Raw genomic sequence first — 27,415 nt, 5'->3', positions numbered from 1 at the left:
TTGTCAGACAGCTAATAATTACATCCTCCTTAACCTGATTATTAAAGTAGACATTTTTTAAAAGCTGTGCAGAGTACAAAGGAGCAATAAACACCACTCATAAATTTTTACCGTATACTCTTCCATTCAAAATACTCCATAGGAGAGAGTTTGGAAAAGGAAGAGTACAGTAAGGAATAGTGAGTAGACTCAGAGAAGAGAAAAGAAAGCCAAACAATGTGTTCATACAGAATCCAAACCAAGGAAGTTTGTACAAGAAGGGTCTGAGCAAGTATCTAATTGTCTTGCTGTTTTGTCTTCCTGTAATTTCAATTTTCTTTTCCCATAGATCTAACTTTTGAAATTACCATTATAGCAAGTAGAAGGCATGTATTTCTTCTCCACAGCCTTTGAATCCTCTTAATTTGAAAATGCATGCTAATTTGAAAATGCATGTGTATTTAACTGTGCTTTAGTAGTTTCATTATTAAGAGTCAAACAACCAGCAGGAACAATGTTATCAAAATATAAACTAATACGCTAGAAACAAGCCATTTCAGCATTTTAACTGTATGTGGGTTTCTTTCCTACCAAGCAGAGATGGAATTCTGTACGATATTCAGCTCAGGCCTACTTTAAGCTACAAGTAAAGGATTGGCAAGTGAGCTCTCACATGCTGAGTTGGCTGGGCAGGGGCCCAGTGATGCCTACAGTTTTCTACAAGCATTTTGGATACTTTAAGTTATCCAGGAGATGTTTTTTTCCCCTTAAATAGAGTCTCATTTGGAGGGCTCATGGCTGAACTGGTCATAGCACATTTTTTGAATGACATTTATTTCTACAAAGTCTAACTAGAACTATGTTCCAAGATTCCTCTGCCATTAAACTGGCTTCCATGGCTAAATTAGGCAAGGTTTCCTATTTATTCATCCAATATTTTGTGCATACCACCAGGAGCAAGTTTTGAGAGGTATTTGTTTTTTTGTGAGCCTGAATAAGGAGTTTGAACCATGCAACTTACATAATATTTGGAAAATAATAATGAGTATTATTTGCAGGTATTTTTTTTCTCCAGGCTTTGGAGTGTAAAGATTTGAACTAAAACAGATCAAGAAAGACAAGCAAATATAGGGGACGTTCTAGGCATTAGTCATGTCAGAGACTGGAGAGCCCACAGAGAGTGGAAGACATCACAGTCACTCACTAGCTCAACCCCCGTTTCTAGCTTTTTTCACTTCCGGAATTATCTTTCCTGATATGGAATTATATCTTACACAAATTACCTGTATTCTTATAACAAAGAGTATAATTATGAAAAGTATCTGTAGGGGGTTTCCAGGTGAGCAGGATGCTAGTTGCACTTTTATCACTGCAGTTAAAATTCCGAGGTGAGCCTGGTCCTATTAAAAGAATAAGAATATAAAATATGAAAAAAAAAGACATGGAAAAAACCATTCTTCCTATTATAATTATGATGATCAATAACCATATTTTAACTATGAATTAATCGTGAAATTAAAAGAAAGACATCTGGTCTTACCCAATTTGCTTTCGAGGTCCCTTAACAGAGGAAATGTCACTCTAAAGTGGCACCGTGGACCTGAAAGAGTCCACTGACCTGAAGACCTCCAAGAATATCCTCTTCCTCTTATATATATTATGATTCATCTTGGGATTTCTAGATTCCACTGTGCTGGAAATCTGTCATTTGTAGTACTGATAAACTTAATTGTCATTATTTGGAAGCCTCCAATAACTAGTCATCATAACTTGAGATGGAGAATGTAATAAATGCCTAGATCAAATTTATCAGGTACAATTTACAGTAAGACATACTAATTCGAGGTAAAAATGTATGACTTTTGACAAATATATGCATCTACCTAACCACTACCACAATTAAGACCTAAACTATCTCTATCATCCCCAAAAAGTTCTGTGACACTTCCCCATCAACTCAGCTCCCTTGCCCAATCCCAAAACCCTCTGAACTGCTTTGTTACTATAGATTAAATTCATTTTTTCACTCATTTCACATAGATAAAACCAAGTAGTAAGTGGTTTTTTATGTTTAGCATATGGCACTCGATATAATGTTCTAGAGAGTCATTCATGTTGTTGCATATATCAGGAGTTGGTTCTTTTATTTCATGAGTAGTATTCCACTGTGAGGATACACCACATTTTATCTATCCACCAACTATTATTGGGACATTGGGGTTACTTTCAGACTTTCGGCTACTGTGAGTCAATCTGCTATGAATCTTCGTTTAGAAGTCACTGTGAGGACATATTTTTTTCTATTTTTTAAAATATTTAATTTCTTTATTTGACAGAGAGAGAGAGAGAACACAAGCAGGCAGAGAGAGAGGGGAGGGAGCAGGCTCCCCGCTGAGCAGAGAACCCGAGGACGTGGGGCTCGATCCCAGGACCCTGGGATCATGACCTGAGCTAAAGGCAGAGGCTTAACCAACTGAGCCACCCAGATGCCCCCATGGTTTTTTTTCTCTTTAGCAAATATCTGGAATAAAATTTCTAAGTTATTACCTTACATCCTCCACCAATAGTACTGTCAGTCTTTTTAACGTTAGCCATTTTAGTGGGGGTATAATATCATCCTCTCATAGTTGTTTTAAATTGCATTTCCCAGTTGACTAATGATATTGAGCATCTTTGTATGTGCTTATTGGCCACTTGCATATCTTCTTTTGTGAAACATATGTTCAAAATGTTTGAGTATTTTTAATTTGGTCAGTTTGTGTCTAATTTTGTATTTGGAAGAGTTCCTTATATATTCTGGAGAAACTTCTTTTGTTGAAAAATTAACTGTGGATATTTTCCTATCATGGCTTGATTGCTTTTTATTTCCTTGATGGCTTTATTTAAAGAGAAAAACACTCAATTTTGATGAGGTCTAATTTATAAATTTTTTTCTTTATGATTTTTGCTTTTTGAGAACTAGGAAATCTTTGCCTGGACCAAAGTAGCAAAGATTTTTTTCTACTGTCTTTGTCTAGACGTTTTATAGTTATAATTTTAATGTTTACATCTGCAATCCATTTTGAGTTAATTTTTGTGTTTATTGAGAGGTAAAGACTGATGTTTGTTTTTTCTTCTATAGGGATACCTGGATCATTTGTTGAAAAAGACTACCCTTTCCTCCATACTTTTTATAGAAAAATATGCTTTTACTTACAAAAAAAATGTTCCTAGGATTTCTATTTTCTTTTATTTATTTATAAAGATTGCAACAATTTTGGTAATTAATATTCAAAAAGTATTAAATTTTTTTAGGTATGCTAGGAACATAATTTTAATGTAGTTTCATTTTTCTTCTTGTGATTTTGTTTTGGAGGGTTATCGGGAGGCAGATTTAGGCAACTCCCTTAGTCCTTAGTTAGCCCTTCCATATGAAATTTAGAATCATGTTAGTATTGTGTATCAAAAATTCTGTGATATTATCATTAATAAACAAGTTCAGTAATGTGGCTGACTGCAAGATCAACACAGAAAATAAACTGACAGTATACGATGTAGAGCATCTTTTCATATTCTTATTTGTCATTTGTATCTCTTTTTTGGTAATTATATATTTTTAATACACTAAAGGATTCAATTTTCTAATGCTTAAATTATTATTTAGTATCTATGTTCATAGGAGAAACTGGCCTATGGTTGCCTCCGTTTTACTCAAGTTGCAAATCCACTGAATGTTTACCCTAAGCCTATCCTAAACCCTAAGAATAATTAAAATGAATTGATAGACTTCTGTGTCTTCTGCCCTGTTGAGTAGTTTGGATAAGATAGAAACCAACCGTTCTTTGAACATGTGGCAAATTTGTCTTCATATTTTCTTAAGGGCAGGTGAGGGAAGCAGACAGTGAGTGTGAAATGAGTAGAGAGACATTGGATGATACATTTAATTCCAATTTTTTAATTCTTCCCCAGTAAATTTTCATAATTCATAAGTTCTAGAAAATTTTTCATTTTATCTAACTTTTCATATTGGATGAAAAGTGGCTTTATGGGCGCCTGGGTGGCTCAGTGGTTAAGCCACTGCCTTCGGCTCAGGTCATGATCTCAGGGTCCTGGGATTGAGTCCCACATTGGGCTCTCTGCTCAGCAGGGAGCCTGCTTCCTCCTCTCTATCTCTCTCTGCCTGCCTCTCTGCCTACTTGTGATTTCTCTCTGTCAAATAAATAAATAAAATCTTTAAAAAAAAAAAAAGAAAAGTGGCTTTATACTTTGTTAAATATCTACTTTTAGGGTTTTTTTAAATCAATAGGGACATTTCATTTTTTGCTAGAGGTCTATTTTAGCATTCTTTTAAAAATCAAGCCTTTAAGTTTGTGAATAAATTCTTAATATAATTTCCTATCTTCTTTCCATAACTTAGTATTATAAACTTAGCTATCTTCTCCCTTCTACCATTTTTGCATTTGTTGTTTTCATTCTTACAAGCACTCTCCATTGACTGTCACTCAGCATACAGCAAAATGATAACATTTCTCCTAAAATACCACTTGGTCTCCCTTCAGGCTGTGAAATTCCTCCACAACATGTCTTTGCTCAAATCTGAGTATCTGCGTTTCAAAAGGTAAATTGAGGCCATTTGTATTTATGACTTTTGACTTTTGATATACCCTGGCATATTTCTGCTGTCTTTTTTTTTTGTTGTTGTTGTTGTTTGTTTTTTGTTTTTTTGGTTTTTTTTAATATAATTTTTTATTTTTTATAAACATATATTTTTATCCCCAGGGGTACAGGTCTGTGAATCACCAGGTTTACACACTTCACAGCACTCACCAAAGCACATACCCTCCCCAATGTCCATAACCCCACCCCCTTCTCCCAAACCCCCTTCCCCCAGCAACCCTCAGTTTGTTTTGTGAGATTAAGAGTCACTTATGGTTTGTCTCCCTCCCAATCCCATCTTCTTTCATTTATTCTTCTCCTACCCACTTAAGCCCCCAGGTTGCATCACCACTACCTATTTAGCTTTCCACTACTATTTCTTCTCACCCTTTCTCTTTCCCTCCCTACCACTTCCATGTCCTCTACCACTTCCTTCTTTCTCCTTCTTCCTCAATCTTTCTCTTTTCCTCCTCTTCTTTTTCCTCCTCTTTCCTCTCCTTCTGTTTTCTCCTCCTCCTTTTCCTCCTCTCTCTTTCTTTGGTGGTTACTCCTAAGTTGTCATACACATTATTAACATTTTTTTTTCCCCTAGCAGATTCTACATGTCATCAGAATCTCCATGCTTCCACTGAATAAGAGTGGAATTTTAGCACTCTTCCCTTCCTTCTCCGCTCCAGCTCCCAAATGCTATTATTTTCCAGAATGGTACTTTCCAACTGTGATTAGCTATTATAGTCTTGTTAATATTTATATTGCTAGCATTTTATTCATGCTACATACTAACTTGCCACCAATATTTAGATTTACTGCTGTGTTTTAATAGCCCTGGGCTCACTTCTGTCAAAGGCAGGGTTTGATAGAGGGGCAGAGGGTGCAACACGACACCACAAAGGGATTGAGGCTGCTGAGGAGATGGGAAATGCATGAAGAAACCGTATCATCTATCTTGGTTTTGTTTCCACCATAATCTCACAAGGGCTTACAATTCACAGTTGAAATAACAACAACAACAGACAAACAAAAAACCAAAACAAACACACAAAAAATTTGACAAAGCTTTGGATCTTCTGTCATTCATTTTGAAATTTTGCTTTAAAAATGAATACATATCTATTTTTCTGAAACCCTTTCTCCAAATCTACAGCATCATTTCCTGTGATTTTCAAAGAATTGCAAGCACATAAGAAGAAATTTTACATATATATATATATATATATATATATATATATATATATATATATATATGTAATATACTCACTTCCCAAATCTGTTTCAATAATTTTATTTAAGAACAAAAACTTATGGCCATCATAGGATGCTTGTAAATCACAGTAATACTTTCTCTGAGGTAAAAAGCCTTCACAGTAAATTTCCTCCCCAGTAGATGGAGTACAATTTTCTGAAAGAAATAAGTATCATATATCAGTAAATGAATAAAATATATCACACTTTGTCTTTAGATTTCATATCTATAATAACTTAGTATCGATCAGATTGAAAGCTTTTGCAAATAGTAAATAAGTAAAAGATACTAAAAACTACCATCATAACGCATGGTTTTGCCATACTCCATTTTAAAGAAAATATTAAAAAGTCTAACTGAATTTGAGAGTATCTCTAATTTTACTGATGGAATGAGCTCTCTGTTCAGAAACTGAGATTGCACCTGAGTTAACTTTTGTCCAATAAATATTTTAGATACATCATTGTTCTACCATCAGTTCATCAGTTTGTTTTTGCTTTCCTTGTACTACTTATATCATAGCCATTAATCTTCTTTATAACATGATGATTACAACCGCTATCACACTGCATCCTTTGTGTGTGTGTGTGTGTCTTGCCATATATGGCTTAGCAAATGGCTTTATGCCAAGGAAGGAGCTTCCATCTTAATAAATTCAAATAAAAAGGAATAAAAATTCATTAAGTCATTAATTATTAAAAATAACTGGTATCTCAACTTTGCCTCCCATAGGAACACAAACCCATATTCTTAGAGGCAATTACTGCGTTTTTCCCACTTGTCTTTCATGTATGTGTTCTTGAGGTTGTCTATGAATTTTGGTGATTGAGGGCTGACCACATAAACTCTTGAATCATATGATCTTATGCTTGTTTTTATTTTAACAGTATGTGCATTTTATTTTTCTGTAACATCCTTCTCTGATGATCCCTTAGCAATACCTTGTGTATAATAGTTGCCAAGAAAATCCTTGTAAATTAATTGACTTTTACTTTTTCAAAGGTTATATTTTAGGGAAAGAGAAACCTTTTAGGAAAAGGTTATTTTTTGTGAATTTGAGTAGTATATAGAATACAATATTTTGACTCAAAAAAAAAAAAAGGGAAGGGAAGGGGAGGAGGGAGAAAGAGAGTAGCAGGTAAAGGAAAGGGGGAGAAGGAAAGAAAGAAAGAAAGAAAGAAAGAAAGAAAGAAAGAAAGAAAGAAAGAAAGAAAGAAAGAAAGAGTAGGGAGGGAAGGAAGGAAGGATTAGATCTATCTAGAACAACTCTCTACCAGAAAAATACTCTAATCAAAGCTATATTCTTACCACATTGAAATCTGTATGTAATTTTATTTTTATCACAAGTGAAGTTGTTTTGTATTTTTACTTTTAAATGAAGAGAAGTATCTGCATTTTCCTCCTTTGTACAATCTTCCAAAGAAAATCTTTTTGGATCTGTCAAAAAGAAGATATAGAAATAGATGTTTAATGTTTCATAATGTGTGTCATATGCTCAATTCAAGTGACTGAAATTATATGCATGACACTGTCTTTGGCAAGTATTTAGAGTGATTTTGATGAAATCTAATAATTCAGGGGTTTGTCCATCTCCACTATTTAGCTTATTCTTTTTAATATCACACATTTTGGCAGCATTTTATTTAGAATTTACCTTACCTTTAAAAGATGGGACCCAAGCAAATGTCTAGGTGATATTGCATTTTTTGCATATTTTAACACACTCACTTCATTCCTTTTCTTAATTGTGCCAGCAATTTTTTTATTGACTCTTGATTTTTTTTTTATTAAATGATTATTACACAGAGTATGTGGGGCTCTGTCTTGGGGAATGTGTTTTTTAAATTTCATTTCTGTTTCTGATTATTAATTTCAATAATTTTTCAAGAAAATCACTTTAACCTATGTATTTTTTTAAGTTTTTATTTTAATTCTAGTTGGTTAATACAGTGTAATATTAGTTTCAATATAGCAATTCAACAACTCCCTACAATAACAGGTGCACTCCTTAATTCCCATCACCTATTAAATCTCCTTCCCCTGTGGTAACCATCAGTCTGTTCTCTATATTAAAAGTCTGTTTCTTGCTTTCTCTCTCTCTCTTATTTTTTCCCTTGTTTGTTTTTTTCTTAAATTCCATATGAATCAAGTAGTATAATATTTGTCTTTCTCTATTTGCTTAGCATTATACTCTCTCATATACTCTCTAGCTACATCCATATTGTTGTAAATGACATATTCAATAAAAAGTTAGTATCCAAAATATATAAAGAATTTATACAAATCAACACCCCAAAACAAATAATCCAATTGAAAAATGGACAGAAGGCATGAACAGACATTTCTCCAAAGAAGTGATGCAGATGGCCAATGGGCACATGAAAAGATGTTCATCATCACTTATCATCAGGGAAATGCAAATCAAAACTTCAATGAGATATCACCTCACACCTGTCAAAATGGCTAAAATCAACAATATGAGAAACAACAGGTGTTGGTGAGGATGTGGAGAAAAAGGACTCCTCATGAACTGTTGGAGGGAACGCAAACTTGTGTAGCCACTGTGGAAAACAATATGGCAGTTCCTCAAAAAGTTAAAAATAGACTATTTTATGACCCAGCAATCTCACTGATGGATATTTACCCAAAGAATATAAAAGCATTAATTCAAATGGATACTCCTATGTTTAAATCAGCATTATTTACAATAGCCAATATAGGAAAGCAAACTTTAACCTACTGAAATGTTAACAAATCAATACTTTTGAATTATTATATGATGTGAGAGAGTCAACAAATGTACAGCTCCTAAATCTCTTTTCCAAAACATATTCTATTAAGATACGCTTTAGAGGGGTGGGCTTGATACCCTGGTCCCTTCTCTCCTGCAGGAGCTGAGCTGGCAAAACTGGCTTGGTCACCTTAACATGATCACAACTCTCCTTCTTGTGTGTGAAAGTATCCTTGTTTTTTCCACAGCCATCAAATCCTTGACTCTGTGTTTTCACCCTATATACTCCAGACTCACCTGTATTCATTTAGTAGGATATGTAGGTGCACATATATACTTAATGACTTGAATTAAGTGTGTGTTGGGGGAGAAAGCTTGTGGATAATTGATTATCCACAGTGGGATAAATAATACTTAATCTACATAAAACACTGCGTAGAAGAAGTGTAGGGAGGAGAAAAGAATTAAGAAGGCTTATAGGAGAGCAGAAAGCTCATCCACTTGCCTCCTGCAGACTTCCTGTCCCTCATCCTTGCTGAGGATTACCTGACAGATTCCTGCAACCACTAGAATGCAAGACACGTGGAATTGTACAGTTTTGTAAATATACAAATAGAAACCAATTTATATTTACCTGGTGGTACCTCCAGGGTTAAAATTTTATTTGGACCAACACACGATTCATGACTTATAGTAAAACTTGCATGTGAACATTCTGTTAGGTTATAGATCATATTGTTTTCACATGTGACATTCTCACAACTCACTGAATCATTATTAGCATTTAGTTGTGCTTCAAATGACTTATTTTCTTTATAATGATATTCCACAGAGATATTTTTATACTTTTCATCTGAAAGAAAATGAAAGAGAGGATTACCTTTTTTAAAAAGAATTTCAGAAAAAATAAACTTACAGCAAATGTGAACACTTTAGTAGAGATTTTCAAAAATATGAAAATCTAACAAAATATGCCCAGGAACATGAAGAAGAGAAGAAACATATCAGGTGTGTCCATAATTAATTTTCAAAATTCCCTTTATATCCTATCAAGGACCTCAGCTTTTAAGTTTATCCTAGAAGGATTAACAGATTAATGTCTGTCTTCCTGACTGAACTGTATATTCTATGGCAGTAACGGCCAGTTTACTTTGCGCATCAACCTAAATCCAAGTTGTTGCATAAAAGCTGTCATTAGTAGGGGCTTATTTGTTTGAATTGCTTGGTGAATTGATGCACAAATGACTGAAGTATCTGACAAATGTCTTCTCCTTGCTTTATCATTTCTCTTTCCTTCTAAAATGCAGTTCTTGGTTACTTGTTTCTCCAGCGACATTAATTAATTCAGGGACCACAGGCCTCATTATTCCTTTACCTTGGTAAAATCATCAATAATAAACTCTCCTAAGGATGTCCCCTTGGTGACATGTCGCATTCTCTCCTTTATTTAAACAAATTCAGTTGACTGGTAAATATATATATTTTTTCCACAAATGCTAATCTATTCATTCATTTTAATCCAATGAACATTATTAAGCCCTCAGTATCTTTAAGGCATTGTCCCAAGCCCTAGGAATATATATGATCCACTCTTAGAAGCATAGAATCCTATCATGGAGACAAGCATAGACACGAGTTGCAGAAGACATGCAAACACCTAAAATAAGATTATGCACCAAATAATACGAGAGTAGGGTGGGGGGAAATACAGTCAGAGTGCAGGGATAGGAGAGGCTCTCCAGAGGAGGTGGGTGACTCAGTTTGTGTTTTAAAATATGAGCAGGATGTAGGGAAAGAGATGGTGGGAGGGGGTGCCCTGGATGAGGGTGGAGTGGAGTTCTAAGTGTAGCTGAAGCAGAGTAGGAGGGAACACAGAGGCATTACGTAACCACTATGTGCTTAGAACACTCTAAATAGTTTCAGATTAGTTAAGGGAAGAGTGTAAGGAGGCAATAATATAGGACGAACATGAGCATAAAAAATTGCATTAATTAAGCAAACTTTTGAAGACTGATCTTTACATTAAATGTATGGGGAGCTACTGAAGGCAGAGACTTCCGCAGGGAGACTCACAAACATGGAGGGTGAAGCCCCCGCCACGAAAGACCTCACTGAGAAGAGGATAGGAAAATGGAGACAGGGTTGCATAAACTGTTCTCAAGCACCTGCTTTGATTGATCATGAGGTCTCCCCTGACAGGTAAGTATTCAAGCACCTGCTTTGAGCCAAAACTCTGACAAGACAGAAAGACAGAGAGGCGGAGACAAATACAGATTCTTTTTCTTCACAAGCCTGGAAGGTATTCTCCACATTTCACATGTATCATTAGCTAGTAATTCTTAATCCTGACACTCAAAACTAGGTCTGAATATAACATCAAAGCTTCTTGCTCCTGAAGGATATGGGCTCTTTTTTTCTTTTTTTTTTAAGTTAACATATAATGTATTATTTGCCCAAGGGGTACAGGTCTGTGAATCATCAGGCTTACACACTCCATAGCACTCACCATAGCACATCCCCTCCCCAGTGTCCATAGCCCAACCACCGTATCCCTCTCCTCCACCCAGCAACCTCAGTTTGTTTCCTGAGATTAAGAGTCTATTATGGTTTGTCTCCCTCCCTGGTCCTATCTTGTTTCATTTTATTCCTCCCTTCCCGCCATGAACCCCCACCCTGCCTCTCAAATTCCTCATATCAGAGAGATCAGGTGGTAATTATCTTTCTCTGATTGACTTATTTTGCTTAGCATGATATCCTTTAGTTCCATTCACGTTATTGCAAATGGCAAGATTTCATGTTTTTTGATGGCTACATAGTATTCCATTGTATATGTATACCACATCTTCTTTATCCATTCATCTGTTGATGGACATCTAGGTTCTTTCCATAGTTTGGTTTATTAAGGACACTGGCTCTTAAAATATGGAAATATTCATTGCTGGGAAGTGAGAGCCAGTAAAGTTAGCTTGCTAGTGGGTTTGGAGGCTTAGAATGAAGAAGGAAATAATTCAAGCAATATTCTAAAGTGATATAGCCTCCCTCTAGATAAAAAAAAAAAAAAAAACAAAAAAAAACAAAAAAAAACTTACCACATGCTGGCTTAGATGTTGCAGGAACTGCAATAGAAAAAAAAAAAAAAGAATGTAAATTATTAAAATTTCCTTTACAGTATCTCTGCTATAGTCACTTTGGGAAAGCATGGTTTTACAATGTTTCAACTTCATATACTGTAATGTCTATATGTTAGGTTTAACAGACAGTGCAGGGTTTGTGATGCTCAGTACAATGTTTTAATCTGAAAACTTCAAGTGTTAAAAACTAATGGGCTAGTTCTATAAAGCATTTCATGAAATTACCCAATGAACATGATTATGATAATTACAATATTGGTATTTTTGAACACACATTTTATTATGGTGTGGGGACATAGCTAACCATACATGCAGCCAGAACATTTAAAGATACTCATCCCTTTGATTAATCTCCAAGTAGATTTATAGAATTATAATCCCTAGATATTTCAGTTTCCACCTTTGTTTAAAAACATCAGAAAACAGACAAAGGATGCTTCATTCCCTAGTTTAATCTTTTGTTAAGTTCTTTGCACATACACTGGATCCAGAGTAATTAATAGCTCTTTTAATGAATTGAAACATATCATGGGTGAAGAATATATATTTCACTGAAGAATGAGTGGAGATGTGTTTTGTGAAAGCTGAGAGATCTCTGCTAATCTGGTCTTTGAGTTGGAAGAATTTAGGAAAGAACAGTGGGCTTGCAGGCTCTGCCATGGCCGACCCACTGACTGACGTGGCCCTTCTCTCGGCTCATTCCCTACGGTCCCCTCGCTTTGCTTCCATGCTCCATGTTACCTGACTGGGGCTCTACAATCAATCCTCTGTGAACCACCCTTTGGAATGGAGAATCCCACTGATAGAATTTTTCTGTTTCCTACTAACACCTAAACCCACTCCCAGAGAAGGAAGTCCTAGTATACTTGACTATTTTTCTATGCATTTGCATAAAGTACACAACTCTTAGTGGATGTTATAATGACTTGATAGGTTATGACAGTGACATTCTGCCCCAACCTCACCAGTTGTGGCCTTGCTAAAAGAAGGGTTACAAGACTGACCGCTATTCCACAGCCCCCCTGATTAGAATACTCAATGGAACTTCTCAGAAAAAGAGAACCAAGTGTAGAGAAAATGGAAGACCCTTCTATGAGCACATCGCAGGTACATGACGGTGGTGTGACTGCGTGGTTGAGAGTAAGATTGTCACCTATTGTTGTGGGAGCAGTTGTAGGGTTAGTGCTTGTTGCAGGTGAAGTGGACGTAAGAGACACATCTGCAAGGAAATGAACAGAGAATAAAAGTTAATGAGTTTGTCATAATGAAGGACAAGGGAAAAACTCGTCAGCAAAGATACTTTCCCAACTGAATCTTTACTACAGGAGACTTCACTGAAATTAACACTTGCTCCTCTTTAAAATAAAAAAGTGAATCAAAGTGTCATCTACCCATAGCCCTTGAAGATAAACAATAGTTCAAATAATTAGAACATGACATTGAATAAGTTGAGAGAAACTATTCATTCCTTGGTGTAATTCTTACCTGATGGCCAAACTACTGCTTTCTCCTTCAATTACAGCTTCCTTATTTTAATCACTAACAATGATACCACTTACTCTTTTTTTAATATTCACTGCCTACCGGCCTTTTTTTTTTTTTTTTAACATACTCAGTTCTCACATCAATCCTATAAAATGAATATTATAATACCCATTTCACAGAAGGGAAAGCTGACACACAAATTATTAGTAGCATGTGCTAAAGTCATCCAGAAAGTTAAGGATTTGATCCCAGGGCTATATGACCCTAAAGTCTATTATCTTTCTTCTTTGCCATCAACGTTCCTACTATGAATAACAAAATAAAGTATGCTCCCCCACCCAAAAAAAAAGCTTACTGGCAAGTTTGTCTAATTTATTATCAATATATGAAACTCGATAAAACAGGAAACCTGTCAATAATATTTGGTATGAAGCAAAAGAGCTGCATTAAAGTTTCAAGTTTCCATCTCATTATCCATAACCTAAGACACCTCGAGCATCATGGTCAAACCTGAGGAATTATCATTGGCGGTGGTGCTGGAGATGCGTGAAGGTAAGGCAGCAGAGCTGCTGTGTGCAGGGCTGAGGGTGGCTACTTGTGTGAAAGTTGGGTCTACATGGAAGATGCTGGTTGTGGTCCGCTCTCCTGGGGAGCCTGCAATCAGAAAGGCCATCGTCACTGTCATCTATTTCTGCCCCTCCAAGGGCAATGGCCAAACAGTCAACATACGCAGATTCTTGAAGCAAAGGCCAAGCAACAATCAGACCCTTTGCACTATGCATTCTGCAAAACTGAATGAAACGCAGCAAGCTTTGTGGCAGAGGCAAGTTTAACGTCAGGTGACTCAGAACCTGTGCAGCACTGTCATCAGAGCACAAATGTTAAAAGTGCCAGCCTTCACAACTCAGGGAAGCCAAGCTCCCTGGCTGAAGGGAGTGAGAATACAGTACAATGAGACTGCACCAAGGCGACAGAGTGGGGTGCTGGCTTGCGGGTGCAGACACCACAGGGATGGGAGTGGAGCTCTGGCTATAAAAGTCTGTGTTAAGGTTGGCAGAAGAGGAAGTGCAATCTGCCATGCCCTGAAAGCCTCACAAGGGTGCACCTCTCTGGGGAGGAATTTCTGGGTGCGTGCTGAGGTCTACTTTTCTGAAATCAGAGCTGAATGGGCTTCTGCCCTGTGCACCTGCTGAGCTCAGGGTTCTTCCTTTCCAGCTGAAGATTACAATTTGACTTTCCCTATGTAGGGAAAAAGCCCTGGCCAGGAAAAATCAAAACCAAACCGGCTTAGAACCAAAGAACCAAAGAACTTTCACATTATCCTGACACCATTTCCTTTATTTTCCAAGTACATCTAAGCCAACTGGTATAGAATCAGGTGTCGCCGCTGAAGAAACAGCACAATGTATTTGGTTAGGGCTTTTCATTGTCAAGCATCTCCCGCATATGACATCTTCCTGCAGACATCACACCCAGAATTATGGCGCAAGCCATCAACATGTATGCATTGGATGCCTATTAGATGACTAGCACTCTGACAGTTGTCATGGCGGAAATAACAGGAATATTGACGAGCCTCTCTCTAAGCTTGTTTGGTTATTTCACTATCAGGCTCCCTAGGGTCCTCAGTTCAATGATAGGATATCAGCCTTGCATTTGCAGTAAGATTCACAGTGTCTGAGCAGAGTGAAACACGCACGCGTATTCTGAAAATGGTTTCGAGGCCTGCGTGCAGACACCCTCCAATTACACACTGAGAACAGTCTATGACTTCGCATCTACATCCATTAGAATTAAAAAGGCATCTTCTAAAAATTTGACTTCGGGTTCTCAGTCTTCCTAATCCATTCCCCATTTCCCCATTTCACTAAACCATCGAGGAGAATGAATGACATAAACATCACTTCTTCAGTTCTGGATCCCCAGAGAAGGGCTCCAACAGAACCAGAGAAGGGCAAGAAGATCTTTTAAAAACCAGCAAGTGTATCTTTTGCTTCCTTCCATATTCTTCCCTACTTCTCTTTCACAAGCTTGTTCTCTTCACCTCCCCTGAGTCCCTTGTCCTCCTGTTCTTCTGAAACCCCCTTCTCCTTCCCCTAAATTCCCTACCTTCCTCCTTCATGTAAAAACTACTACTCCCTTGTGTCGGTAATCTCAGTGCTGGTTTAGAAGTGGCTTTTACCATTTTATTTTAGGTTAATTAATCCCAATCAATTTTTAATTAGTGGAATTAGCCACTTGGAGAGGAAGAATTTCTTCAGGAGGGCCAATACAGTGGATTGTGTGACTATCAGCCCCCCTCAGGTCAGTCTTCTTTAATTCTTTTACAGCTCCTTCCCATCCACGACTTCTGCGTCTGCGGATTTGCTAAAAGCTCCAAATCTTTTGCCTGAGGTTCTCATGGCAGCTGGAGCAGGGGGAAATGAGGCAGGGAGGCAAGGGCAGCTCTGTCCTCAGTTGTTTTAAGCTTGTGCATTGCCTCTAAGGATTTTTGTGCCAAGGGAAGGGTTCAATCCCTCAAAATAATGATCATTCTATTGGATAGGTTTGACTTCTATGTTTGATTCATACTTAGAGCAAGGCCACTTTAGCCCAGCTCTGTAGGCTGCCCCATTTCTATCTTTAACCTTCAGGACTCAGGCTCCTACAGTTTCATATGTGTCTATGTGGATTTTCATTTTTTGGGACCAAAAAAAAAAAAAAAAGGCACCATGAAATGACTTAGATGCTGATTTTGGAAAGACAAGGGAGGGAACATTTTGCATTGCTTTATATACAGAGATGCTAAGTTCAGAGAATCTTAATGTTTGAATGGGGAGTACAAAGCATCTACTTCTTTTTTTTCCATTTAAAAAAAATAATTAAATTTTAGTTACAATTTCTTACTGCCCTTCATTGATGATGGAAATCATCCAGTCTTCATGATTTTGTTTATTGGTCAGGGATCTTTAAGCAATAATTCATATATATTATTCTTTATTAGCAGCAAAAAAGTTCTCACTCTGCAATGATACTTGCCCCAGATATAAAGAAACATAGAGAGTATACTAAATAACCGTTTCCTCTGGAACAGGTCTTTCTTTTATTCTTGTGAGTCTCATTCTTTATGATTTCGTCTGTATTCCAAGGAAATAGTTATGTGGCCTCACAAACTACAGTAACTATGGAAATATGAAATTCCACATTCACCAACTAGCAAGTGCTACACGTTTAACAAGTGGCTGGATTCCCACACACTGTTCTTAAACACAGGCAGTTGTCATGCTCTCTTCCTATCTGCACAAGTCTAACAGCCCCGCAAACCTGATGTGTCATTCCCGCCCAGAGCACGGATGAGTGGGGAGAGGGCAGCAGCGCTGCTGGGTGTCTGCGTGTCAGATCCGGCAGAGGACGTCTGCAAGACTGCATGCGTGGGGTGGAGAGGCGGCTGTGTAACACCTAAGGTAAGAAAGTGAAATCATTTCAGTGTTTCCTCACTCTAGATGAAAAATACAAATACTAGGAGGTCATAAGTATATTTGTTTACCAAACCGTGAAATGACTCAGTCTATTAATATGTTTGTCTGCCTCTAGTCAAATTGGCCTGGCAGGAAGGTGGCACCTGTGTTCTTGATTTACATATTCCCAGAGGCTCCTTCTGGGCCATGAAGTCACAGATGACTCAGGTTTCCAGGTGGCTTTTTTTTTTTTTTTAAAACCTCTACATCCCTATGAGCTTTGTGCACCCTCCTGCAACTTTACAAACTGAAAACTGGTATATTTCTTTGTAGGCAGAATCAATAACAAATCCCTCAATATACAATAGACAAATCATTAAAAAACAATGAACCAGACATGTAATAGACATCTAATATATGCAGTGGCCAAAAAGTATATGGAAAAATGCTCGTCAGTATGAAATTTGTTTCAATGTACAAATGTAGTATTTTAACTGTCGTGCTGGCAGAGTTGTAAAAGATTAATTAATATCTAGTACTAGAAAAGATGTGGGGAAACAGCTGCACACACATATACACACACTCTCTCACAGAATCCCATGTCCAGAGTCTGGAGGTTATAACACAGATAAAACAGTATCTTTAAGAATCAGGATTTGGAGAAATAGTATTTTCATTGTGTTTGTATGTAAAACAAATACATATATATATATATACTTATAGAAATAAATATATGTATTTATAGAAATACTATATGTATACATTTTAGTATTTATAAGCGTAAGTATATACTTTGTATATGCTTCTATACTGATATTTCACAACACCCATAAAATATTTTTGTAAAACTAAGCTTAATGGTTTTTTAATGATTTTGCTTCATAATGAAGTTTATTGATTTTTGAGTAATTTTGAAAATGTATGAGAACATTACAGTGTTAGGAAAATGGATCAAAGGATTTTTTTCACTACATATATCTGTAAGCCTGAATATTTTATTGTATTTCACAATAGACATCAATTACAAACAAAAATTAAATAACATATATACATTTTATCCCAGTAGATAATTAAAATATCACCTGATAGCAAGACTTTTTTCTAGGGGGCAAAGTTTATTTTTTTATTTGAAAGTGTAAGAAACCTTCCAAGCTAATTTCACCATCAGTATTATTGTGCCAAAGCAAGTTAGCATTTTAATATTACTATAATATTTTTATCATTATTCGCCCTAATCTATTCCCTTTTAAACATTTCTTCTCACATTTTTGCTTCATCTGGAATGTTGTATGCATGTATTTGTGTCCAAGAAATGAAATGCGGAAACTGAAATTGAAAATTCTGCGTGACATTTACTCAGTAAAAAAGTTAGTAAAAAAGTTTAGCCTGAACTGTTCTGCCTAACCATCAACATCCTCCTCCTCACCTACTTTTTGTTAAAATTTGGGGCAATGAATTCAAATGCTTGCAATGTTTAGATAGGTCCTAGCTGCTGCTCTGCTAGGGGAACGGGGAAAATGGGAGGAAAGAATGGATGTACAGTCCTGTAATCAACATGCAGAGGCAATTTATCATTTATTTAACTGCTTATTACAGCTAATAAACTTCATCAGTATGATACTCCAAACATTATCATGTACTCCCCACCAAAGTTTTGAGAAAGTGTTAGACATACTTGTTTTCCAAACCAAGATGAATGGCCCTGTTAAGCAATTAGCTTAATCTCTAATCAGAATATGTCTACAAACCTGTTTGCCTCAGAAAATGACAATATAGTGCATTCTTTCAGAAAAGGCATGAACAACCCTCTTTGAGAGTTGATTTATGTACCAAATACACTGGCAGACCTAACGATATATAAAAAATGAACACATTACAGATTTATTGGGATTCTGAAGAGTCTCAGTGGTCTTCCCTGGCGAAAATGCCCCCAAATCACTGATATTTTGCTATGAATGTCACCACGTTACCTTAAATTCTACCATTAGGACCCACAACTTTGATTATTTTTTTTTTAAATAATGCAAATATCCCTGGGGGAAATCCAAGTAGCAAAGCCGGATTATTAATCCTGTGTGGTTTTTTAAAAACTAAATTGTATGTCTCCAGTAATTTTGTGATATTGAGAATCTGGAGTTGAACAAAGAAAGAATTTGCTTTGGAATTCCAGCCAGGGAGAATCCCTCTCCCACACAAAGTTCCTTGTGGGGGCTTCCCCACCCCCAACCCTTTCCGACGTCTCCTCAACAGCGAGCATTCATTACTTTGGCCAGTCAATTTTTCATGAACACCTAAATGTCCCACCCTTAGCATGCCTGAATAAAATCATATACATAGATACTGCACATGTAATTTAAAGAAAAACCGTTTGGATAACTTTAGAATTCAAAAAGAAAGATTAGTTCTCCTAAACTCATTTCAGTTAACATCTCTGTGCCAACCTGTCACAGCAAGAGTATTATTATCCAAATGGCTCCAGGATCTTTCAGTTGGAGTACTGTCTGGATTAGAAGGAAGTGGGGTGGTCTCTGAGGAGTTATTTTCTCTTTCAGAGATGCTTGGGTGTGAGAATGCAGTGGTGCGGGCAGGAAAGGGGTCGCCAGAAGTCAGAGCACTGGGCTCTTCTGTTAACTTCAGTCCTATTATATTCATGAGGGAAGAAAGAAAACAAACAAAAAAATATGTGAATCATATCCTGCAACATATACTCATCTGAATTTATTAACTTCCCAGTCCATTATGGCATGTATATAAATATATAAATATATATATGTGTATATACATGCACAACATAGACAAGATCTATGGTGTGTGTATATGTGTATACACCGTGTGTGTATATATTAGTAAATACATATACATATATACATGCATATATATAAATATAGATGCATACAGAAGTGTAGATATGTAAACTTAGATATAAAACAAGTTACAGAACAGAAGCTAAAGATACAAATGGGGAAATGAAATTGAAAGCAACTTCCCTGCCTTCTTCCCTTTCCATTGCTGGATTCTCAACTGTCCAAGGCAAATGGGTTCAGAAGGACTCCAAGAAACAAACTGAGGGTTGTGCAAAGGGAGGTGGGTGGGGGGATGGGGTGACTGGGGGATGGGCACTAAGGAGAGCATGTGATGTGACGAGCACTGGGTATTATACGGACCTAATGAATCATTGAACACTATGTTAAAAACTAATGTACTGGGGCGCCTGGGTGGCTCAGTGGGTTAAGCCGCTGCCTTCGGCTCAAGGTCATGATCTCAGGGTCCTGGGATCGAGTCCCGCATCGGGCTCTCTGCTCAGCGGGGAGCCTGCTTCCTCCTCTCTCTCTCTGCCTCTCTGCCTACTTGTGATCTCTCTCTGTCAAATGAATAAAATAAAATATTTTAAAAATAAATAAAAAATAAAAACTAATGTACTATATGTGTGGTAATTGAATTTAAATTAAATAAATTAAATAAAATAAGGATGGAACACACACACAAATAAAATTGATGAACAGAAATTGTAAAAAGAGAAATGTAAAGGACTTATTAATGAAGAATAGAGGAAGATAAACTCCAAAGGAGATTAGGAGGACAAGTGTTCCAGGAGGGGAAAAAAAAAAAAATGAAAGATAAAGTCCTAGGGACAAAGTGATTATTTTTTAATAAATCAAAGTCAAAGCAGATTAAGTAAAAGGCAGGGAAACAAAAGTCTCAAACAGATATACATATGACCCAAGTCTACAAAAATGTTTTCAATTTTTGATGACATAAGACACAATTTGATATATTGAAATAACTTTTTCCACAGCTTCAATTCACCTCAGAAGAAAAACAATGTCACAAGGCAGTGTTGAAATAGGTACAGGCACAGCTGATTGAAGTATACATTTGATAAAAAAAAAAAAAAAAACTTCCTGCAGGCACATCAGCACCTGTGTTAAAGGCCTTTAAATTTTTGGTGGTCTCTTACTCAGAATGTGGATTTCTTTATTAAAGAATGGGGGGAGGGGGGCTTGTGAAGAATACACCAAAGATTGTTTTAACAAAAAACACATTGTGACTTCTGGATATTGAGGTTATAGTGATGTGTTTTTTCTAAAGTATCTGTGTTTTACATGTATTCACTTTTATGAATAGCCAAATTGATGTTTTTCAATATTTAATTAACAAAAATTGAATTATATCACACAAGTATTTCAACCATTCAGTGCAACAAGAGTGGGTAAGAGAAAATAGCATGAACATGAGAAAAGGAAGAAGGGGAGAAACTGGAAATGAGTAGAAGTGATAAGAATTAAGAAGCGAAATTAAAGGATTACTGAATAGTGAATTAAGAAAATGGAAGTTGAAAGGACACACCGAAGTCCTTGCTTCATTCATTTAATGTCAAAGGTGAAGTGAAATCAGTGTTTACTAAATATAGATTAAAAACCATCTAAACCCGGGGCACCTGGGTGGCTCAGTGGGTTAAGCCTCTGCCTTCAGCTCAGGTCATGTTCCCAGGGTCCTGGGATCAACCCCCACATCGGGCTCTCTGCTCAGTGGGGAGCCAGCTTCTCCCCTCTCTCTCTGCCTGCCTCTCTGCCTACTTGTGATATATAAAAATATATATATTAAATAAATAAATAAATAAATAAATAAATACAATCTTTAAAAAAAAAAAAATCTAAACCCTATTGAACTTCCCCGAGGCCGTGCCCATGAAATAAGGTGGAACTCTGCTGTGGTTCAGAAATCCAAAGTGATAGTACAGTTGTTACAGTTCTTGTTTTCCAAGGAAAATTTCCAAAATCTCTAAAATTTCATGACCCAGTCACTCACAAATCAATATATTTACTAGCAAACTTTCACCCATAATACAGGCCAACACATCTAGCTATGTAATAGGCAAGTAGCTCCTTCTGGCTTCCGTGTAAAATTCTAAGTCTAACTTGACTTATTCTCTCACCTGTGCTCTTTGTTGAATAAAAGGAAGGGAGGTGGGAAGAGGAAAAGACAGCATGAAGAAAGAGCAGAAGAGAGAACAGGGAAGGGAGAGAGGGAGGAGCTTAAAATTCTGCACAATAACATTAATGCACTTTCATCATTATAGACTGAACAATTACTAATTTGTTGTTTTTAGGTTAAACTGTCTTTGGTTTGGGCAGGATTTTGATGATCTGTTCTGTTTGAAGAGAAATGTGGTGATACTTTCCCTTTATCACATTTTTTTTTAGATTTGAATTACAAAGAGAGTGAAGGGAATATCGTTCCAAATACCTAGTAAATTGTGCTAGGCTTTGTTGAAGAGTAGCATTCCTAAAGATTACACCCCATCAAGCAAATCCACTCCAAGGTCTATGAAAAAGGATGTTCAGAAAACTACCCTCCTACCTAGACGCCTTAATATGCTTGCACATGACTTAAGCTCAGTGAGCATTCCTTAATTCAATGAATAATAATTTAATTCACAGTTAGAAAGCACACTCCAGGGGCGCCTGGGTGGCTCAGTGGGTTAAGCCGCTGCCTTTGGCTCAGGTCATAATCTCAGGGTCCTGGGATCGAGTCCCACATCGGGCTCTCTGCTCAGCAGGGAGCCTGCTTCCTCCTCTCTCTCTGCCTGCCTCTCTGCCTTATTTTCTCTCTGTCAACTTGTGATCTCTGTCTGTCAAATAAAATCTAAAAAAAAAAAAAAAAAGCACACTCCAGTTGCCACTTCTATATTATCCTTCATCTTTACTTTGGAGATACTACTGGTTTCCACTGATCATTTTCTTTTTGGCAGTATTTGCAAGAAGACATTCTCATTTGCATTTGGGCTTGCTATTTTGACTTACCTGATGTCATCATTTGGAGGCTTGTTTTAATAGTCAGTGCAGAGATAATGGAAACTCAGTAAGATGAGTCATCTACCATTATAAACATTCACTGCCCATTCTACCCATTCCCACTCCCTCCTGAAACAATAATCAATTTATATGATTGAAATGAACTTAATTATTTGTAAAAAGTGGAGGTGCTACAATGCCTGAGAGTAGTTGGCATAAACCAATCACGTCTACTATGCATTAAATACTTTTTTATGTATTTATAAAAATTCTCTGCTGTACTATACAATGATAATATCTTAATACTACATCTTTAAAAAAAAATAAGGGAGTATGTTTCTTATGAAGATTCAGGGACATTTTGTTAGTTTCCACATAGTTCTTTGTTTCCATAATTTGAAGTGAATTTTCATTTAATTTAAAAAATTCCTTTAATTACCCAATCTCGGAATATTTTGAATGAACCTAAGCAGAACTGTGCATTTTAATTATCAAAACAGAATTATCTTAGTGGCTTTACTTACCTTCTTAATGCATACTGTCAACCATATGATGAATCAGGAAATCAGTAATAAATTTTAAATAGCAATAATGTTTAAGAGATATAACTTATTTTCTCTCTTATTTTGCATGTAGTATGCGTGAATTTATTTTTAACATTTTCATTGTTTAAATTTAATTTACCTCAGGATTAGAATACTCATTAAGATTTTTTAAAATTTCTATTTATTTATTTATTTATAAATTTTTCATTTTTTCAGCATAACAGTATTCATTATTTTTGCATCACACCCAGGGCTCCATGCAATCTGTGCCCTCTCCAATACCCACCACCTGGTACCCCAACCTCCCACCCCCCGCCCCTTCAAAACCCTCAGATTGTTTTTCAGAGTCCATAGTCTCTCATGGTTTACCTCCCCTTTAATTCCATTGTGACAACAGAATTTGATTATTATAAAATTTCTTACTATTCTCAAAGTGCTTCTTTTATATAAATGTATATATGTATAACATATATAATATGTTTAGAACTCTAATTTCTCAGATAACTCCTTAACCAACTTTTGAACCATGAAATTTTCTGGTCTAACTTGAATTGTTTGTAATGTTAAAATTTAAAAAGAGATTGGAGTCCGCCGTGCAATTTATTGTCAAGTTTAAGAAAAGCTATAATTTATAAACAATAACATATATACAAATACTTTCAAGTAGTTGTCAATCTTTACATCTTATAAGCAAGAATATTAAGAACAAGAAAATATCAAGAACCATTAATGATTATAACATTTATCCTTATAAAATGATTTTACTGGATAATAATAGAAAATTATATAAACTTTGAAAGAAAAGAAAATAAAATAAGTAAAATGCAAATATTAATTCTTACCAGTAGAGGAACTAAGGCCTTCTCCTGAAAAAAGGAAAAAAATTCTCTTAGAAAATTTCAAATTTCACACATACTTATATAAATATAAGTTAGATATATATGTATATATATATACGTATATGCACATATATATATATTCAACTCTATGTTAGTGAATATTCACAAAGTGGCAATTTTCATTACCCTTTTCCCCACTGAAACTACATTCCTTCTCTTAATGTCGTGTTTACAAAGCCGAAATAAACATTAAAGTTGTGCTATTAGCTTTTAAATTCTCAGATAAAATAAGAAAAATAATAGAATAAAGGGGAACTATTAGAATTAATTTTAATTCTAAGGTCTTGCAAAAGACCTTAGACATTTACCCCCAAATGAATTCATTTATTTAGATAATGATTGTTTACTGAGTGCCTTCTAAGTGCTGGACATCAGGCCACATTCTAGGACTATAATACAACCAAGATACAGGAATTTCCTGGCCTCAGTGAGCTGAATTCAGCGTGAGATACAGATCAAATAAAAAGAAGAAGAAGAAGAAGAAGTCGTCATACAGTGTGATAACCAATGAGACAGAATGTGTTATAGAGCCACATAGGAAGATCAGCTAATTTAGTCTTCTGGGGTTGGTGACCAGCTGGGGGAGGAGATGACAGAGAGGTTTCTTGGATTCATTAAGCTGTGACCTAAAGAATTATGGACAGTTTTAGCTTAGTGCTAGAGGAATAAGAAACTGGGATTTGTTTTATAGGCTTTAGAAAACCTTCAGAGGAGGGTGTTTAAGGGGAGGTCTAATGGAGAAGCAATTCAATTTTTTTATTGACCTTGTTATAAAATGGAAAATAGTTTATCAGATGGCAAAGCTGGGGACAGAAACATCAGGAGACTAAAAGAAAAGTATATGAGGAAGATGATGTTTTATATGAGGAAAATGGTACCAAAAAAATGAAAGAAAGAAAGAAAGAAAGAAAGAAAGAAAGAAAGAAAGAAAGAAAGAAAAGACATGAAAAAAATCTGTGAAACACTTTGAAAGTTGGCATCATGACTTTGTAAATGTTCTACAACTAAAGGAGGGCAGACTGAGTAAGAAGGAAAAACATTCAGGTTGATAACTCAACAAACTAGGCAAATGCATTAGGTAGATTTTGGAAGCTTTCATTAAGCTGAAGAAGAAATAAAAGACAAAGAGGAAAATTTGGTATGCTTGTGACTTGTATGTAAAAATGTTTGGTAATGTTTGGAGGTGGAGGTTGGTAGCTCAGGATATACATCTGGACTAAGGCTACGGATTAGCATATAGATGAATATTGTAGGTAAGAAGGTGAAGGGGACTCCCCAGTCATTTAAAAAAAAAGAAGAGTGTCCAAGATAGAATTCTGAAGTTGAATAGATATTAAAGGAGAGGGACTGCAAAGGTGACCTAATTTTCTATGTAGGAGGGAATTGGAAGTCAACAAGGGTTATGAGTAGAGGGTGTTTCAAGAAGGAAATTAACAAGCAGCTCCTGGGTGGCTCAGTTTGTTAAGTGTCTGCCTTCGGCTCAGGTCATGATCCCAGGGTCCTGGGATCAAGTCCTGCAATCAAGTCCTGCGTTGGGCTTTCTGCTCCGCAGGGAGCCTGCTTCTCCCTCTACCTCTACCCTTCTCCCCTGCTTGTGCTCTCTCTCTCTCTCTCTTAAATAAATAAATAATATCTTTTCAAAAAAAGAAGGAAAAATGAAATCAAATGAGATGAGAGCTAACATTGGACTTCTCAATGAGGTTCATGGAAATGCTGGAGAGGCTGGCTTTATTGTTGTGTTGGGAACTGGATTCAGTCTGTAGGGAAGTGAAACATGTTTTCATTCCCCCTCTTTGAAAATGATTATTAAAAAGATCATAAAGCTCTTTCCCAAATGATAGTCAACTGATGTGAAAAGGAATCAAGCATTGGATAAAAGAACAGCTTGGCTAGTATTTAAGGAACCTTCCTGCCTTGAGATTTTGTTTTCCGCTCTGAAAAAATTTTCTCCCCTCAGAAGTGCCATCAGATGTGTATGACCTCTAGTATTTTTCAATGACATTCCCTGGCTTATTCCTTGATAAAAAAGTATTTGTGTGTTATACATTATATATATGTTATGTATTTCATATGTAAAAGTGTAATTATTAAAATACATTATTAAAATGTATATTGTATCAAATATTTTCTCATTTAGTTCTCATTATAGTTCTCTACTGTTTTTCATCATTCAAACTTAAATACTGTTTTTAATTTACATGATGTGGAATTTTGTTCCTCCTCTTGTTTAGTCAGTTTTTACTTTTTAGCTCACATAAAATATTTTTATTTTTTATTTTATTTTCATTTTCCTATTAGTAGTCTTCTCTCTTTTCATGTGTTTTTATTTCCTTCTAGATTCAGTTCTTAGAATTGTGTTGATTTGTAAAAGAAGTAATAAGAAAAATAATAAAAAATTATGGGAGTTTTTAACAGCTCTTGCATTTTAAGTGAAAGAAAAAATTATCTTCGTGATAAATGTAGATAGCTTAGCATATTGCTACATTCAAAATATTCAAGTTAGTTTGAGTGTACTAGATATAATACATCTACATATTCCATCTAATACATCTCTCTCTTTATCTAAGAAGTATGTAGTCTTTTCAATATTAAAACTATTTTTGATATGTCCCTTCTCAGTATAAACACCCAATTCCTTGGAAATTCAAACAAATTAATTTGATTCAGTTAAATAAAAAAAAATATTTGTTGCTTTTCTGGCATGATATTAGGTGCTAGGTTTGAACATGTCAAAGGCATGGTCCTTTGCTCTGAGAAAAATTGCCATCTGTGATATATCTATATCCATACTGATAGAAATCTCCAAGAGTCTGCAAAGACATTTAGGTCATAGATGAACTTGATTAGGACTAATAATTAAAATTCCTTCCATTGGAGATCAGCAAGAGTCACACAATAAGACGAGGGGGAAAAAAAGCAGCCATAGATATGCAGCTAAAAGTGCTGAATATCATAAGCGGTCGATACATACTTGCTGATGGTTCTGAGCATGAGGAAATGCAAGGGAGAAATCAAAGAGATCTGATGACACCACCTTTGGAAGAAGAGCCAGGAACAAGCCGTATAGGGCTATGATGAAGAGATTGGATTTTTTTCCTGAGACAGGTGGAAGCCATTGGATCAATAAATGTAGAAGAGAAATCAGAAAGTAGACTTAATGACAGAGAAGAGAGGAATCTTAATATCACCTGTCGTAGAGCCATCACTAATTCCACCAACCAATATGCTCTGTTGTTCTGGGTTACTGGTTCATTGCCACCAAAACGTGTAGCACCAATGACATAGAACATGTTATAAAAAGTTTGCAATTTGTTACATATTTATTATGGAAATGAAAAAGGAATGTTGGGATAATAAGGAAGCTTTCATTTTAACATAAGAACTATTAATACTAGAGTACATATGCTAGAAATGTTTCTAAACAGTAGACTATCCATCAGGCCACATATATGTTAAATGCCCTAGAGATAGTAGTTTAATTCTAACTGCTTCAAACGCAATGAATGTTTGTAGAGGCGCCTGGGTGGCTCAGTAA

At 36.0% G+C, this 27,415-nt stretch overlaps 1 protein-coding gene across 5 annotated transcripts in view; it reads right to left on the bottom strand.

Moving 5' to 3' along the window:
• Positions 1-27,415, bottom strand: part of PTPRC (protein tyrosine phosphatase receptor type C) — a 124,809-nt gene that overhangs the window by 43,098 nt on the left and 54,296 nt on the right. Inside the window, exons 3-12 of one of the 5 annotated variants that reach the window (XM_059413045.1) lie at positions 23,824-23,847; positions 19,083-19,280; positions 16,508-16,642; positions 13,715-13,858; positions 12,873-12,938; positions 11,678-11,704; positions 9,223-9,441; positions 7,166-7,294; positions 5,873-6,013; positions 1,263-1,379 (exon numbers count right to left, since the gene is read on the bottom strand). In XM_059413045.1, the coding sequence (XP_059269028.1) occupies positions 1,263-1,379; positions 5,873-6,013; positions 7,166-7,294; positions 9,223-9,441; positions 11,678-11,704; positions 12,873-12,938; positions 13,715-13,858; positions 16,508-16,642; positions 19,083-19,280; positions 23,824-23,847 (1,200 nt within the window). The remainder of the gene's footprint in view (positions 1-1,262; positions 1,380-5,872; positions 6,014-7,165; positions 7,295-9,222; positions 9,442-11,677; positions 11,705-12,872; positions 12,939-13,714; positions 13,859-16,507; positions 16,643-19,082; positions 19,281-23,823; positions 23,848-27,415) is intronic. The other 4 variants (XM_059413046.1, XM_059413048.1, XM_059413049.1 and 1 more) reach the window with 4 other exon arrangements.

This window comes from Mustela nigripes, chromosome 10 (genome assembly GCF_022355385.1).
Source record: "Mustela nigripes isolate SB6536 chromosome 10, MUSNIG.SB6536, whole genome shotgun sequence".
Taxonomy (NCBI): Eukaryota; Metazoa; Chordata; class Mammalia; order Carnivora; family Mustelidae; genus Mustela; species Mustela nigripes.
This window is presented reverse-complemented; position numbering and strand designations above follow the sequence as displayed.